At 35.6% G+C, this 18,498-nt stretch overlaps 1 protein-coding gene across 13 annotated transcripts in view; it reads left to right on the forward strand.

Annotated features, from left to right (window-relative positions):
• Positions 1-18,498, forward strand: part of PLEKHA5 (pleckstrin homology domain containing A5) — a 206,602-nt gene that overhangs the window by 142,362 nt on the left and 45,742 nt on the right. For 9 of the 13 annotated variants that reach the window (XM_033116885.1, XM_033116877.1, XM_033116874.1 and 6 more), the window contains 5 exons: positions 2,390-2,857; positions 9,070-9,535; positions 12,095-12,178; positions 14,766-14,885; positions 15,723-15,776. In XM_033116885.1, the coding sequence (XP_032972776.1) occupies positions 2,390-2,857; positions 9,070-9,535; positions 12,095-12,178; positions 14,766-14,885; positions 15,723-15,776 (1,192 nt within the window). The remainder of the gene's footprint in view (positions 1-2,389; positions 2,858-9,069; positions 9,536-12,094; positions 12,179-14,765; positions 14,886-15,722; positions 15,777-18,498) is intronic. The other 4 variants (XM_033116880.1, XM_033116881.1, XM_033116882.1 and 1 more) reach the window with 1 other exon arrangement.

An 18,498-nucleotide genomic window follows, 5' to 3' on the forward strand; every position in this document is an offset into this window, starting at 1 on the left:
GAATTAATTCAAAATATTAAAATAATTTTAATTTCAAAGTAAAATTTTTAGGAAATTATTTAGAATACAAAAATAAATATAATAATTAAAATATTTGATTTCCAGGTAATTTCAGTATTGTATGTTGTACTTATCTCAGAATTTCAACTTACTCTCATTTTCTTTTCTCGTATTTTTCACTAATAAAAATTAATAATTACTCATAATTTAGGGTGATAAAGATGACGGTGTCAGTATTTGGGTTTAACTTCTGACAACCTGTTAGTTGATTGATTATGTGCCCATAACAATTTTTAGCCACTTGTGTTGATGTTTTTTTCCTTGGTTGGCCAGGAATTATTGAATACTACCTATGTGCCCAGCTTGGTGTCAGTCACCATGATCGGGTAGAATTGACTTATTTTATTCTACTTCTAACGGGCACATTTTATCTTGCCCTATTAATCTTGATTGTTCAAATTGAAGGTACTTAATTATTGCACTATTTCATTTCAGAAGTATAGGGAGATTTTCTTTGCTTGTTTTTAGGGTAGTAGGTTCTCTTTCCTGTGTGGTCAGAATACTTACAACTATGTATCGGCATATGACCTAAAGAGATAAAACATCTAGTTTTTAGCTAGATAGTTCATTTCTTCTAAATTCATAAAGTATTTAATAATCTCTGAAATATAATATCCTAGTCCCCTAGTGTGCACATCCTTGATGGCATAAAACAATGTAAGCATAATATACATTTTCTGAATAATTTCCATCTTTAGGCCCATTATTTTCATTTTCTATATTTCCATGTATCTTATGCAATAAACAAAGTGTCACTTTTTAAATTTAGATCACTAGTTTTACGATTATGTTTATTTTAGTGTACATTTCTGAATCAGTTTTACTCTACTTAGAGAAAGTCAGCATGTGTCTTTTATTAAATGGTAAATTTTTGGAAAAAATAAAGAGAAGAAAGGCAATGCAATTCTAATTTAACATACAGCTTTAGGTAGACTAGCTGTGACTAAGTTTAAAAAATCTTTTCACGTATTTGATATTCAATGTTAAAAATTCCCTCCCCTCTTCTGAATTTAGGAAGCATAAAATGCACTTTTAGTGTAAGTCTTCTCTGACTTTTTTCTTTCAAGGAAAAGGAGCTACATAGCCTAGCTTAAACTCCCAATATCTAATATCACTTCCAATCTAGGTGCTGTAAGTTATATAGCTAACCTAAATGTGTAGATAGTTCATAACTTTATTCTAAGAAAAATAGTCACATTTTATTTTTTCTCACTCATGATATTCCAAAGTATCTATAGCTGTATATGTATGGATTATATATTTTCTATGCATCATTGAAACTGGCAGTAATGATACACTGACGATCCGATCGAAGCATTATTATGTATTGAAATTTGGCCAGTTCCTGAGAGGCTTCCCAGCATGGCTTGATCTTGGCAGTTTCATGCATGTTCAGACACTCAGCTTGGTCTTGTCAGAGCCTGGAGGTGATTGGTCTCAGGGCTGCTGATGCTCTTCAAAAAGACCTAGACATAGCAACTGGAATGGTGAGCAGTAAAACTGTCCAGTGGTCCAGACACACTGTGAAGCAGCAGATTCTTCTGGTGAGCGATGGACATAGAATACCAGACCTAATTCAAAAAATTGTTTGAGGAAGTGGAGTGATAATGGTAATAAAGTCTGGCAGCCACTGACTTGCTCATCTGGTTGTCTCAACATCCTGTAACTTTGGTGCTGCAATTATCCTCATTTACCAAAAAGGAGATTAAGGCACGGTAAATTTCTGCACCTTGCCCAAAGACAGACAGACACAGTTAATAAGAGGTAGCGCTGGAAGCTGAATACGTGCAGTCTGGTTCTAAGAGCTATTAGCTGAAACTCAGGTCTGCTTGAATACAAACAGAGTTAGTCAGTCATATGGTTCAGATCGTTGACAGTACCAGACTGTAATTTCCTGGTGCAGCCATTTCCACAAACCAGACTCATGTTTGTTTCATGATACGTTAACCCTCCTGGCTGGAAGCCATTTTGTTTATTTCCAGTGACTAGACGCTGCGGTTCTTTAAGTGTGGATTTTGTGGTTTCACTGTCAAATGGCAATCTTGTTTGCTTTATATCCAGATTTCTAATGGTGGGGATACTCATCACTTCTTATCCTCCAGTGCTTTATATACTGTATAGTGTTTTTTCCCCCTTTCTATTTATACATCGTAGTGTTGTGCTTCAGTTTTCATACCACAACATTGGGGATTTGTGCAGGCTTGTCCTATGTGACCCTTTAAGTTTTTTCATAAAGTCAAAGGTAATTTTACATTTTTCCTAGATTGAATTCCAGAAATAACGTGTATTATTTCAACTGATTTACTATGATTTTCTTCTCTGATTTCAGAGTGGACAAGATTACATCTGAAAATGCACCAGCTAAAGAAATCAATAACTTTCCCAACCATAGAGTACTAATTAAACCAGAGGCCCAAAATAACCAGAAAAACAAGGAAATAAGCAAAAATGAAGAAAAAAAAGCATTAGAGGCTGAAAAATACGGATTTCAAAAGGATGGTCAGGATAGACCTTTAACAAAAATTAATAGTGTAAAGTTGAATTCTCTGCCATCTGAATATGAGAGTGGGTCAACATGCCCGACTCAGACTGGACACCACAGGCCAGTCAATGTGAATAGTTCAGAGAACAAAACAGTCAATGTTAGCCTGGCAGACCTAAGAGGTGGAGCTCATCCAAATACAGGGCCCTCACACACAGAAGCTGATCGAGTCATACAGAGAACCAATTCAATGCAACAGTTGGAACAGTGGATTAAAATCCAGAAGGGGAGGGGTCAAGAAGAAGAAACCAGGGGGTAAGTGTCTTGTTATGTGTTATGAACCAGCTTTCTTTCATGCAATGTTTGTGGAGATTGTTTTCTGAGATGCCAATTATAAATATTAGTTTAAATTGTGATTTAGATATTATAGTTTTCATTACTATATCTTTTTTTCATAGTAATCATATATAAGTGATTTTTCTGTGTCTCCCATTGTTCTGTCATCCAACTTCACTAATAATGGCAAGGCATCATTCTCCCTTGTCCCAGCACAAGAGAAGTCTTAGGTTGTGGGTAGAGATCCTGTTTGTCTGGGATAAGACAAGGAGCAAGACCTATCCCTACCCCCTTTGTTCCTCCCCACCCCCTCCTTCCACACTTCCCTGGCCTGACTGTCTTCTGTCAGTAACTTGTGCAGCTTGATGCAATGCACAGATCTCCTGAGACAAGTAATGTGGAGACAGTAAAGGCTTATTGTGGTCTTTAGTTCTCCTCGTTCCCTTTCTTTCTTAACTCGTAATGCACATGACTAAGTGTTATTTTTATTCATCTAAGCGTTGAGTCATTCATGCATACACTTGTTTTTTCATATATATTTGTTGTGTAACTATGATGTGCTAATCATGGGGCCAGAAATTAAAATAATGAAAGGTGTAGTCCAGACTTCTCACAGAGGTTCTTATTTAGTAGAGGAGAAAGTGAACTAAACAGGTGCAGTGTATTGTGTATTGTGACACATGCATTGAAGGAAGAACAGGATGCTCAGGGTGCTGTAAGGAATGTTTTAGGGACAACTAACACAATCTAAAAGTTCAGGAAAACCTTTCTGGAGGAAGTGAATATGAGTGAGATATAAAGGACGTTATATCTTGGTTTAGATATGCAGAACTCCAGAGTTACCAGAGAACAAGGAAGGGAATCCAAAGACATCCACTATGGCTTAGGTTTAACTGCTGTAATGCTGGATGAGAAACAAGGCTGGAAAGAGAGGCTGGAAGAGATGTGTTCAGACTGGTGTTTCAGAAAGGTCCCTGGCTGCACAACCTGGAGAATGAATCGGAGGAAGTTCGAAAGCTATTGAAATGAAATGAGGAGAGGGAGGGGATGTAGTCAAGAAAATCGACAAGTCTAGTTTGAGTGACATGGGAAATCAGGAATGACGCCCTGCTTTTGGGCCTGGTCATCAAGGGTTGTTTGTTGACTTTTGCTGCACAGAAATGATTTGGGGCAAGAGAAGGTAATGAATGATTGAGCAGGTTAAATTTGAGGTGCCAGTAGTCTGTACCTCCAGAGAGAGATCTGGACTTGAATAAGGTTGCAGCGTCCTCATTATATCACAAGTACTTAAAGGTAAGGATAAGAGTAGATAAATTCATTCAGCGAGAAGCTGGTGAAATAAAACTTCCAAAGGAAAACCTGAAGGAACATTTACACTTAAGGAAATAAAGGAATGGGGGGTATGCAAAGGAGACCAAAGTAAAGGCCAGAGAAGATGGAGGGAAAGCAGGCACCTATGAATGAGAAGAAGCGTTGTGTCCTTAGCTGGGTGTTTGATGGTGCAAAATTTAAAAAGTGCTTTAATGTAGTGGTATATGTACGTAAAAATTAACTGAAGAGTTATTGGTACTCTTACCTCTCAATAATAGAAAACCAGGAAACGATGCTAATCACATTTCGATTAAATGAAGGTTTAACTTACTTTAATAGTGGAACTTCTGAGGCATAAGAAGATTCTTCCAGTTTGCTCACTGACATCTGCAGTAGTCAGCCAAAGTCTCTTCTTTCAGCAGTACAGCTCGAAAGCCTGAGCACACGTGGCTTCATCTTTTGTCATCTCTAGCAAGGCTGCAGAAGCGTTCTCCTGTGCTGTATTGTTCACTTTCCTATTCCTCTTCTCCACCCCTCAGTGCTCACTTTCCTAATTTTCCCAAGGGAGAATTGTGAGAAATATTTGCTATTTCAAAAATAAACTTTGATTAGATGGAAGAGGAGCCAGAGGGTAGTTCGGGTTGGGGTGGGGGGGAATAAAAGGATGTTTGGAAATACTTTATTAAGGGAGTAATCATTTTCAGGGAGACAATAGTAAAAATCCCAGCCATAAGACTTACTGAATCTGCACCCAGCAAGTTAAATCTCACTTCTTAGTCGGTCACTTTTCTTCAAGTAAAATCATACTTTCTTAAGGTGGAAAGTATATAGTTAAAGGGGTTCAAACTATCAGGAAAATAGTTTGTAAATTGTTCAGCATAAATATTAGTTTCCAAGCACTTTGAGGTCCTGTGATGGGTGTAATTAACATACATAAAGACTTCTGGGACTTTTTCTTCAGAGCGCAGACCTGCAACATCTGAAGCCTGGTCTTAGGTGATTTTGAGCTCAAGTTTTCTCTGCATTGTTCCTCCAACTTTGGATTCACTGGCCAGAGTCCAGTGTGGATCATGGAGATATATTATCTGCATGATTATAAAAACTTCATGCTGAAAAATATAGTCGTGGTGTTTTATAATGAAATCATTTTTATTGGAGGAAAGAGGCATAATGGCGATTCATTTGGTAGAACTTTATGAAAGGCTTGCTTTTATTATTAAAGTTCTGGTAGAAAGAAAAGAGGTTTAATACATAGTCACATAGTAGACCCCTGCATCTGTGAACAGAGCTTTCACATTTCTTTGTGAGTGGCAGGCACTGTTACGATGCATAGTGCCTTAAGCCATTGTTCTGCATGGCAGAATCACAGGGACAGGTTTTCATGGTGCCTGACAGGCAGCTGCTGGTGAATGGAGCACCAAACCTCGTGAAGGAGCTTACAGTGTTCATTTCTTAAGCTTTCACTTAAAAGTAAATCACACTTTTGCTTAATTTGAATTTCTTGGCAGAAGACCACTAAGGAAACTAACTATTGAAAAACAGGTCTCTCAAAAACACAAGAAAGTAGATGGGATGAAAATAACCTTGCTTCATAAATAACCTAATTTTCTAGTAAAATTCCCCCAAAGTGGTCCGAAGATAGCAGAAGAGCCGTTTGAACTTTGTAGTCATTAATTAATCAAGCTTGGTAGAAAAACACCATGTTAATGATCATGATGGGATTATGGTTCAAGTTCAGTACACATCTCTACAGCAGGGCCCAGCTCACATACTATGAATGCTTCCAAGCACTGACGGAAGGTGTTTTGTGGGCTTATATTTTCTGAACTGGAATTTAAACATTACTGTTTAGGCAGTATTTAGTGTGTATTAGATTGAGAATGCATGCCCCTTACTTACGATTATAAATGATCTTTTCACATGTTTCTAAACTAGCTATAAAGTTAATATCACTTATATTTTCAGTATGTGCTTTTGTGATATAGTTCAGTGGCTAATCCAGAGCTTTTTGCATATTGAGATCATTATAGTATTTCTTGAATTTATAAATGATCAAATAAACCAGAGTACCTTGGGATAGATTGCTTTAGTACGAGGGCAGAACTGCTTAGATGAAATCAGCTTTCCCTGGCTGACCAACTTCCTAAGTGGGATAGCCATGGGGTTGCCAGTTCTGGATTTTTTTCCAGTTTCTAGCTTTCATGTTAACAGAGAAGATGGGGATAGGGAGGAAGACCAAACGGGGCAAATGGGCAATATACATGGAAGGAAAGCAGCAAAGAATGTGTCTCAATATACTGGTTCTGTCAGAGTATTGGCATTCTTCTCCATCACTTCAGCCCCAGGGTCATCAGATGGTTGGCCTCACTGCAGTGGTTCTTGTCTAGGAGGAGTTTGCTCAATTTTGAGCAAGACTGTTTTGAACAGAGACACTGGAAAGCTGAAGAACAACCAGCATCATGAAGGAAATTTAGTTTAAGGGGGAAAGTTGAAGGAATTGGAAGTCTTTTGAATGTAGAATAAGACATGGGATTTTAGAGCCACGACATAACTTCGTGATCAAATCATCTTCTAGATGAAAAACACAAAAAGCTTCAGTTGGCCAGATTTTGGTAGCTTGTGAAGGACTCTATATATATTATGCCCTTCCTGATTTGGGGATGTCTTTTTATTTTTAATTAAATCATTGCAATCTAAAAGGTTTTTTCTTTAATAATTTCCATACTTTTGGCAAAAATTTAAAAATAGAAGGATTGTTTTACTTTTTCATTAAATCCAGAAGTCTGGGAAGCATTGGCGTAATGAAGAGTGCTGCTTAAAGAAGTGCTGCACTCTAGTTCTAGCTGGTCCACCAACTCTTTCTTTAACCCCAAGTGTTAAAAGGAGTACAATCTCTTGGTCTTTTCCCCCACACCTCTGTCCCAAGAGATGTAAGTAATGCTTCCAAGGTCTCCATACTTACAGCCACTGAACTATACTTGGCCCTCCTGATTTTTGATCAATTGCTTTTTCCTACTTCACTCTTTTCCCACTGTATTGCTATATTTTTCACAGCCTTATCCCCTCTATAGGTGCTTTAAGCCACAAAAAGGTGTATATTTAACATGATACTTTCATTGGTTTGTAGAATGGTAACAGTTTTACCACCCCAGTAAACACAGATTATGTGGGGATTTTTATTATTATCATGCCTTGTAGCCCAGGATGCACCCAATTCAATACACCTTATCACAATGAAATTTTTTTCTTGTACATTAGTATTTATGTATTGTTGCTGACAATAAGTCTGGGTCAAAAGAGCTCTGTCATCCAGGTTATCAGCCAAGGATTCTCAGATTATTAAGAGTATGGTCAAGTAAATTACACATCAAGTTAGACATGGAACTCCTTCTGGTCCATGTAGTCACGAACATGTTTGACATCTTGACACCCAATAGGAGGCAGCAAAATATTATGTAATTATGCATGCCCAATTCCAAAATACACTCTATGGTGAAAATACAGGAAGCAGGGGAGAAAGATGGTAACTAAACATTGAAAGAGGTGAGGTAAGGAAACCTGAGTTTATGGGGTCCCAACTCTCCCACATGTTTGGTTCATTGAATTACATTTGATATTAGGGTATAAATTTATGCCAATCGAGATGATGGCATAAAATGAATATTTGTAATTTAATAGTGTTCTTTTTAATCTAGATTTCGTTGTGGTTATTGATATTAAAAGGTTGCGCTTGCCTTTAAATTTTGAATTTTAATTATACTTTATACCTACCTTTAGAGATAATGGGGAAACAAATGCTAACTTTATTTAGAATTTTTAACTGACTTTTACAAATCTTTTTCATATAATGGATCTGACCTAATATGAGATTAGTACAGGGATTTTTTGATAGACTCAAGAGTGTTTTCATCAAAGTGTCTTTTTTAAAAATTGTAAACTGAAATTTTATTTTTTCATTTTAAGAAACTGAAATGATCTGTGCTTAATAACATACTATTATGTATCCATAGCCAAAAATTTAGCATGTTATAAGAACTTTATTTCAGATACTTAATGTACATGAAATTTTAGATTGCTTTAAAAAGAACCCCCCAAAATGTTGATACCATTCATGAGATGGAATTTTAATCTCTATACCAGAAACATTGTAAAATTTCTGGGACTTGCAGTTTTATATCTGAAATGTTGTCGAGTTTAAGTAATTTGTCTTTAACTTTTGAGCTTTAGCTTCAAGTCATTTTTATATTTCAAGTTAAGAAGAGTTATCAAGGGGAGTTATTTCTTCAAACCACAAATGTACTGATACACTCTTCCCGTCCATAGTCATGCTTTCTGAAGGAAATGGTACAGTAGAGTAGTCACATAGACCTGCAGTACTTCATTTTCTGTCTTCATGCTCTATACGTACAACTCGAAAGCTTCAGTTTTCCATCCATACACAGAAATTCTATTTAACTGTTCTAATGAGATGTATGAGAATGAGACTTCAGGAGTTTGTTGATATAAAACAAATAAGCTATGGAGACAGATTTAGGATTAGGTCTTGAATATTCTTAGTTCTAAAAGAAGTATAAGTAGTCGTCTTTTTTTCCTTAAACCAAACTGTACATTGTGTGGAATTAATAGCCTTTTATGTAAGTGACATAGATGCTGTTTACTTAGTGTATTAAAACCATCAAATTGAATTTCACAAAGATTAAAATCTGATCATTAATAATTTATAACTTGTATAATGTTTATTTTAATATTTTGATCTTTTAAAACATAAGTCCTAACATATATTTTACTTACCAGAAGAAAAAACAGGTGTACTCTAATTTAGAATCTGGAAAGCGACTCTTCCCCTTCATTTTTACATTTCAGTTACTCTTTTGTTTTAGAGTAATTTCTTACCAAACGTTGCCAAGAAATATGCCAAGCCACAGGGCGCCGATTGTGGCCCGCTATCCTGAAGGTTATAGAACCCTCCCAAGAAACAGCAAGACCAGGCCTGAGAGTATCTGCAGTGTAACCCCTTCCACTCATGATAAAACCATCGGACCTGCAGCAGAAGAGAAACGAAGATCAATGAGAGATGACACGATGTGGCAGCTCTATGAATGGCAGCAGCGTCAGTTTTATAATAAGCAGAGCACCCTCCCTCGTCATGGTACATTGACCAGCCCTAAAACCATGGTTAATATTTCGGACCAGACAATGCACTCTATTCCCACATCACCTTCCCATGGGTCAATAGCTGCTTATCAGGGATACTCCCCTCAAAGAACATACAGATCAGAAGTGTCTTCCCCAATTCAGAGAGGAGATGTGACAATAGACCGCAGGCACAGGACCCACCACCAAAAGGTAAGGTGTTTGCTAATCTGGTGTTAACTACTTTATGGATGCTATGGTTTCCTTCGTACATTGTACTATTAAATGTGAGAAACAAGAAAATAGAGAGGAGATAAGCAAGGTAGATCTTTTTTTGTTTTACAAATTAAGGAAGAATATTCTGCCATGTCCAAATCGCATGTATAATACCAGAGCTTGCAATGCTTCGTCTCTCGGGAGCACAGGAACAGTTCTACTGAGCAGATGGCGTTATGGTATTCTTCTCTGCTTCATAGCGTGTCTCATCAGCTTGCCATGCAGGTTAAGGCCACATGCATTTGTATTGGCTCTTTACTCACTGGCAAATTCTACACCTGACCTTTCTGACATATCTGCAATCTTGTATCAAGCTCATCCTGTTCTTTACTAAGGTAAAAATGCCAGCCTTGTCTTCTAACCAGCTGGATATATGGCATATCGAAATACCTCCTTAGAGATCCAGCTTCGTATCAGAGGAACAATGCTTCCTGGTATACAGTATAGACTTTTAAAAAATTAAGGTGCAGATAGAAATCATGTTTTAATGTGTACCTTAACTTGGTTTAAGCATTGCTTAGTAGGTGGTTGGAAGTGAATTCGCAGCACCTTGTATCGATCAGCTTTTCATAATGCTGAAGTGGTTGTTTTGATGAGACACCTTTGTATACAGCCAGTTCTCTAATGTCTCCTCTAAAGTGAAAAGGAATTTTCCCGTCATTTTCTTTTTAGTTCTAAAGAATTTCTTGCTTTATATCACTACAGAATGCACCTGTTCTTCACCTTGTGACAGGGTGAATCCTTCAGTTACACCATTGTGTACACCATGTGCTGGATTTTTCAACCAGGAATTTTCTTTTGGGGGAAGCTTTATTTGCCTCACCAAAAAAGGGGGGAGGGAGCTCACTTTGAACTTCCTTGTAACACAGTTCATTGTTGTTTGTCCATCCAAAGGCTCAATCGTGTTTGATAAAAAGAGTTAACATTCAAGAGAAATCTGATCAAATACATCTTAGTAGTGTGTGGTTGAAAGGTGTCTTCATGGTTTTTCATATTGGCCAAAATTTATCTCAGTTTCAAAAATAAATATGAAATGAATGTGTTCTCTGTCAAGTTCCCATTTTATTCCTCCTTCCAAAAACTCCAACATTGCCAAATTTTTCTTTCATACTGTCTTACCATCTTGATGTCACCATTGGTTCTCAAAGGACTTCTGGGGAGTGTCCCTGAGAGTCCCCATGATGCTTTCAGGGAGTCTGTTAGTAAGCTCAAAACTATTTTTATAATACTAATAACAACAACAATAATATGGTATTATTTCTTGTATTACCATTTTCTAATAGTACAAAAGCAATGGTGTGTAAAAGTATTGGCACCTTGGCATAAATCAAAGGAGTGGCTGCAAACCATGCTAGAGGTCATTGTATGCTTCACTGCCACTACTTGCAATAAAAATAAATAAAGGAGCAGTTGCAATTAAGAATCCCTTTGATGAAACAGTAAGGGATAATTTTTTCATTTTATTATTCTGTGTGATGACATGGGAAATATACTACAAGCATTTTTATTGCATACTAAAGGACTAATGGTTGTCTCCCAAAAAACATTTGCCATGAGTATTTGAGTTGCAAGCTGAACTAGCTGCTTTTTTCCTGAAATACCGTTTTTACTTAAAAGTACGAATGACAAACTATAGTTGTTCAGACTTGGTATTTAACAGACACTTCTCAAAGTGAAATGTTAGCCTGTCACTTCAAGGAAAAGAGATGACAGTATTTGTCCCTGATTGCAATATTTGAGCCTTCAAGCACAAATTAGAATTTTGAAAGTCTTGTTTCAGCCATGGTGACCTTGGCAGTTTTCCAGTGCTTAAAGATCAGTGGTGGTACAAATGTGAGTTACTAATATTGTATATTGATCCGTGTCAACATTGTGAATGTCTGCATGACTCACTGAACCAGTATTTTCCACATGACCAATGTTTGATATTACAAAATCACTTAAAGTGCAAATATACTAATAGATGTTACTGTAAAAAGTTCATCGATATGGTTACAGATACTATTTTGCAACTTACCTTTGAGAAAATACCACTTTTTGAGCTTTTGTGCAATATCCACGGTGAATATCTACAATTATCCAAAAAAGCTATTAAAGTTCTCTTTCCTTTTCAGTACATATATTAAGGGTAGATTTTCTTTGTGTACTTCCACTAAAAGAGATTATCACAACGGATTGAATACAGAAGCAGATATGAAAATCTAGCCAGACATTAGAGATTTGCAAAACTTGTAAAACAATACCACTCTAGTCAGTAAATTTTCTTTTTAAGAATATGAAGGGGTCCTGAGACCAATAAGTTTGAGAACAACTGAGCCAGACTATGTCGAATTACTCTGTTCATCAGCATCTATATTTTAGTCAAGAAGTTTTAGTGTTTACCTTCTTTCATAAGCACTAACAGCAATTTTTAAATGCTGTTTTACAGTCTAAATTTAAGATTTGTCGTCACTGACATTGACCACAAAATTTATATTGTTTCTTTATTTTTCTTAGCATGTTTATGTGCCTGACAGGAGGTCAATGCCAGCTGGCCTAACTTTACAGTCTGTTAATCCCCAGAGTCTCCAAGGCAAAACGGTGAGTACGATATCGTTATTTACCATATCATGTTTTATTTCTGTGCTACACATGATAGCACATATCCTACATAGCTTTTAAGTTTGAATTTTCAGAGCTGTGCCTCCCAAAGAAAAACCATTACTATTTTTGTGGAAGAGATGCTCGTCAGAAGAATTTGGAATCATATAGCCATTTCAGAGTTGTATTGGACACATCTCCCTAAATGTCTGACTGCCTAAATATAAGAGTATATTTTCAAGGTTTATTGTATAACCGGGGTGGGTTTCTTTACTTCATTGGATGTTAATTCTTTCATCCTTAAAACAGAAGTTGGAGTAGTTTATCAGCAGAACAAATCCAGCAAGAAACCATGTGTAGTCAAACTACAAGCCTATTAAGAAGTTTTTCCTGTGGATTTTTAGATTAACTACTTCAGTGTGGAAAAGAAACGAATTTACATATTTATGCAGACAAAGCTAGACTATAAAACCACTATTACCATTTCATTGTCAGTGTTATGTTCAGATTGGGAGGGAGTTATATTACCAGGACACTATTATTCTTCATATTAAAGAGAAAAGATGACTTTTCATCACTTCATTTTATTTTAATGACATTCTTTTGTTACGGAACTATGCTTTAATATCAGTAGGTAGTTTCACTTTCTGTGAAGATGTGATTTGAGGGCCTGTGTAGTTGTTCCTTGTTTAAAATACTCTTCTTGCAGTAATAAATAATAATTCATCTTATATGTATTTTGCAAACATTCTTTTATTTCATCTTTCACCTTTTACACACTTAGATATAAGGAAGATTTCCTGGGCTTTAAACTATTTGAGACTTATTTATTAACGGTTATAAATATTGCTTGATGAAAACTGAAAACTTTTAAATGTTAGAATTTAAAAATTTTAGATTGCTGATCTGACAAAGAAACAGACAATCATAAGATAAAGCTAAATATCATACTATGAAATTTTTTCTTCTGCCTTGCTCCCTCTAGTGGATATTTAAGATAAAATTTATTTACCACCTCTATTTATTTACCACCTTTATTTATTTACTACTTTTTTGCAGGGAGAATCAAATGTACCTCTTTTTGTTTTGCTTCAGATTTTAAATATCTTATAAACTTGATTTTTCATGCTTTTGAAAAACTTTTTAATTCCATAAATAATAAACCAGAGTTTTAAGATTGTTTTCATGTGGCATTTCTGTCATATATCACCATGGGTCTTAGAATAACTAAATTCCTTACCCCACCCTACCTTCTCCCTGGACAGACCTCAGGAACTTGATGTGATGATCATAAGACGTGGACTATCCCACAAGGTGTGGCTGGCATCAGGTCAAAAGCAGCTATTCTTTTTCTGTTATGAAATTTCTTAAGGTCATACACACATTCTTTATCTATTTAAAAGATTCTTGCCACATCTTTATAGATACTCAGCGTTATCTGAAGTATCCACTAGTAACTGTGATTTACTTCTGACGTTTTTTCTCACCGGAAGGCCAAAGTTTTTAATATAATTTCAAATAGCAGTTAAAAATGATTTCTGTCTCTAAAACAAAACTGTATGGGAGAAAAAAATGGGCAACAGCAAGTGAACAGAACAAAAGAGAGCTAGTGTAATGCTGTGGTGTAGACAGAACAGAGCTCAGGAATGCTTTTTATTTTTTAGACTTTAAGTTTTAAGAGCACACTGTAGCCCTAAGTGAGGAGAGCCTCCCTCTGGCCCATCTGCAGTTTTTAATTATAACAAAGCTCAGAGAAACACTAAATAATATTTTATGGCCTACAACACTGCCAACGTCCATACTTCACTGCATTTCTAACAAAGAAAAATTTATCAGATTGGCCTGTTAAGGAAGTCTATCTACCTTTGAAATTGTCTTCCCCTCAGGGATCATAGTAACCAATCAGGAACCAAAATGTTCTCTGCTTTCCCCAGAATGTGGAAGGAGGTTTATGCACCCATGGAAACTTTCTATGTGTATTAAATGCATTTTTTTTCCTTAAAAAGTCAAAACTGATCTTTTGGTCATATAAAATATCCTACAAAAGCGCTAACAGTGGCATTTAAAAATATAACTAAGAAGCAATTCATAGATGCCAGGTACTGAGTTTAATGCTGTAAAGATATCATCCAAGTTTTACAAGGATTTTAATTCTTTTTATTTACCTTCTGCTCTGTAAAATAGAGTGTTGGACGTGCCAGTATGTTTTGTTGCTATAAAAATCTTACGTGTCATTTTTAAACATCTTATTAAAATGTCTTTTAATACCTCTCGTGTACAAATCTGTTTGTTTTTTTTTTTTTTGGCATTGTGTTTTTTAATGAATAACATTTAAATTTCTCTCATGAGTTCTGAGAAAATGCCGTAATGTACCGTTGTTTTGCTGTATCTTTTCAAGTAACACTGTTCCTTCTATTTCTCTAGATATCTATGCATTTATGTAGGACCTATCATCATAGTACCTAGGCTATGTTTGATGTCAACCATAAGAGGAAACTTGCCAAGAAATCTTGGTTTAATATCTGTCACTTAAGACAACAATTAATCTGTTTTCCACTGTTTGGATTCTTAAATTGTACTCCTTCAGCCAGAGGAGCTTACGCTGCTGCTAATAAAGCTGAGACGGCAGCAAGCTGAACTGAATAGTATCCGGGAGCATACGTTAGCACAGCTCATGCAGCTAAAACTTGAGGCCCACAGCCCAAAGGTCAGCTATGAAGAGATTTGTCTGTGTCATCTGCCATTGTCATTTATTTTGAGCCACTCATTAATCAGTCTGATCAGTGCCATTAGTGTTGAGCATGAGCCCATACCATCGTCGCAACAACTTTAGGATCTCCTATTGACCCTTTGAGAATACACTTGTTCATACGTTATTAAAGGAAAATACAGGTAGGATGCATTTCTTCTTAGCCTTCCACCCAGCCACTCACCTGCCAACATTCGGTTATGAGGAAGGAAATGCATACAGCCTTCAAAATAGTGTTGTCATGAACCAAATACTATAACTTCCACATCGGATGAAACTGACACTGAAAAGTCCTATAATTTCCCGTAAAGTGATATACTGAAAATTGATTATAGTTTTAATAATACTACCTATTAAATGTCAAAGATTAATTTTAAGACATTTCTTTTGTTCTTGATTAAAGAGAATGAATGAATGTAAACATTTCTCAAAGGGTTTAATAGCCTCTGATTATATGAGAAATATCCAAAAAAGTAATACTTTATTGCAAAAAAAAATAATAATCTGTAAAGCTTCTAACATTGAGTCTGCTAAAGCTATTTAAAGGCTTTTTCTGCTTAATATTTCAGCTTATATGCATGTCTATATAATATCTTATAAAACTAAGTGTAATTTTATAATAATTTAATATGTCACATGAACCGTTTACAGGGGAGCATGTGTGTGAAAGTTGTCATGTACTGTGATATAATAGGTTGTGGTAAATTACCTGTTTTTCTTATTTCAAAATTGACCTTTTCATGCAATCTGCACCTTCTTTCTCTATTCCTTTGTTTCTTGATTGATGCCTACTAGAATGAAATTCTTTCACATCATCTTCAAAGGAACACCATATATTTGGATCATCAGGTGGGATTTGTAGAATTTTCTTACGTGTAATACCTAATAGAACTCTTTAAATATAGTACAGTTTTTCAGGCTACTTAGATATTTCAGTCATCTTGAGTTAATAGCATGACTTTCACAAGTCGCAGAATAAGAAACCCCCAACCAGGTGAATTTGCGAATACCATAATCAGGTAGAAAGACAGTTGTAGGGTTGGTGGGGGATACAAATGCTGGGTCGCTTGAAATGGAGAGCCTGAATTCTCTAGACTTCTTTCTTATCCTAAGAGAACTCCTACTCATTGAGGCTTATCTCAGCTTGGAGTTGACCTGCTTAAATAGACACCAAGCTGTGAATGTCTTGTTGGAAGGCCAGGAGGGCAGGGGTAGTGTGTGCTCTGTATTCCCAAAGCGGAGTTTAAAGATGGGTGAAAGGTGTCATGAGGATAATTTTTAATTGTGTGTCCTTATTCCTTGTTCATCGTCTCCTTCCAGTATTTGGTCTTTGCTAAGCTATATAGAGTCAGTTTTACAGTGACCTATACAGTTCCTAGCATTACCTCAGTGGTGGCAATGAGTGTTATTCGTTAAGGTAAATGTTCAGAAGTTTGAGTAGCAGTTTGCAAACAAGAACTGGCACTCCTCTATTCTAGTGTTTGTGAAATTCTCTATTAATATTTAATTTTAATTTGTTGAGAATTTTTGATATGTTCTTCAACATAGAATTTCTAACTGAGTGCGTTTTTTTTAAATAAATTAAGCTAAAACTTGTTTTAGTTTAAAATGTTCAAACTTGAACATTTTATCAAATGAAAGAGGTTACTCTGGAAAGTAAGACAAATGTTTACATATTTATTTGCCTGTTTGAAACAAAATAATGTACTGCTTTAAATTATTTATGTTTAAAGAGGGATTTTATGTTAGGATAACCCTTTAAAAGATGTTAAATCATTTTTCTTTGAAATTTTTTAAAAATACATATGTTGGTTAATAAAAAATGTATGTATTTTCCCACAAAATGTTTTCTTCATGATTTTGCCTCTTGGAATGCTTTAGAAATCAATCAGCATTTCATGAATCCAAATTCAGACCTTCACTCCAGAGACTGGTGCTATTGAAATTTAACAACAGTGTGCATTATACACTTTGAAAGCAGTGTAATAAAGACCCATTAGCCAGTGAAATAGTAAAATAAGTCTTCCCTCAAAATTCCACATTGCCAGAAAACTACTGAGACACATAGAAATAACTTTCTTAATAAAAGCTCCTTTGTCTATAAAGCTAGAGATAGTTCTAGAAAACAATGGGATATTACAAAAATTAGATTTAAAAAACAATGATATAAAAGTGAATCTGAAGTTATCTAGAACCTCTGGAAAGAAACCTAGTGGTTTACTGTAATTTATTACCTCAGTAATCAAAACTGGAATTGCAGAGACATAAAACTTTAGAAAATCTTGGGGAAAGACGTAAATATATCGAAAATATAACTGTATTTACTAAAATGCTTCTTTCTCCTCAACATTCTTTCCCAAGTCGAAATCAGTTCCTTCCCTTTACCTAAGTGATCCAGATCATAGTTAAGGTTTATATTCCATTCCCATAATTCCTTTCTACGCATACTCTGCTGAGCTTTTTCTATCACACCATGCTAGGGGTTCCACAGGTGGCTTCGAAAAATCTCAATTTTTTATTGATTCTATTCTCTCAACATGTCAGCAAAGGTTTTTTAATAATTACCTTTCTCTTACGTTAGATCCAGAAATAAAGTTATATTATCTCAATTTTTAAATTTTGTGATTGGGGAAAAAAACTATAGAATTTGATTGCTTGAATGCTAATTTGTTTTGAAATAAGACTATTTCAGAAGGCTGGGTTTGGGGCTCGTGCCTATAGTCCCAGCTACCCGGGAGGCTGAAGCAGGAGAATCGTTTGAGCCCAGGAGTTCTGGTCTGTAGGACACTATGCCCATTAGATGTCCGCACTAAGTTCAGCACCACTATGGTGACCTCCCAGTAGCAAGGGACCACCACATTGCCTAAGGAGGAGTGAACCGATCCACGACGGAAACGGAGCAGGTCAAAACTCCTGTGCTGATCAGAAGGCAAAAATTGGGCCATTTTTAGAGAATAATTAGACAATATATAAAAATATGGTTGGGGCTTGCCCAGAAACTCAGATATGTCTAAAGGTATATATTCTTAAGGTTTCCTAAAGAAAATCTCTCTTTAAAGAAATCAAAATTTTTTATGGTTTCAAGTAATTGCATTTAATATAAATAAAATATTTACTTTTGAACTGTCCTATATTTTATATCAGTAGTAAGGTTAGTAAGTTATATAAAAGAAATTCTTGATAATTTTGAATTTTAATGAAAGTTTTTATTCAGCTCAAACATTTCCAGCTTTTAGTCTTGTTACTGCCAATGACCTATTTTAGATTACCAGGTCTGTTAATCTTATGGCATTATTGGTTGCCTGGGTTTATAAATTGATTCATCAGTTTTATGTAACTACAAATTGGAAAGTAGATTTTAAAATCTTAAAGGAAAAGGCTCTGGTCATATTTATAATACCAAATGAACATGTACTAATTGATAATCACTTTCAACACTTATATCTGCTTGCTATAATAAATCATCAGAATAACCTAAGGCCAGCAACAAAATGAAGTCTTCTGCCTGTGCCTTGTCAGATACCACTGTCACCAAAATAAAATTTTTAATTGTTTTAAATTATTTAATCTC

This window comes from Rhinolophus ferrumequinum, chromosome 10, assembly GCF_004115265.2.
Source record: "Rhinolophus ferrumequinum isolate MPI-CBG mRhiFer1 chromosome 10, mRhiFer1_v1.p, whole genome shotgun sequence".
Taxonomy (NCBI): domain Eukaryota; kingdom Metazoa; phylum Chordata; class Mammalia; order Chiroptera; family Rhinolophidae; genus Rhinolophus; species Rhinolophus ferrumequinum.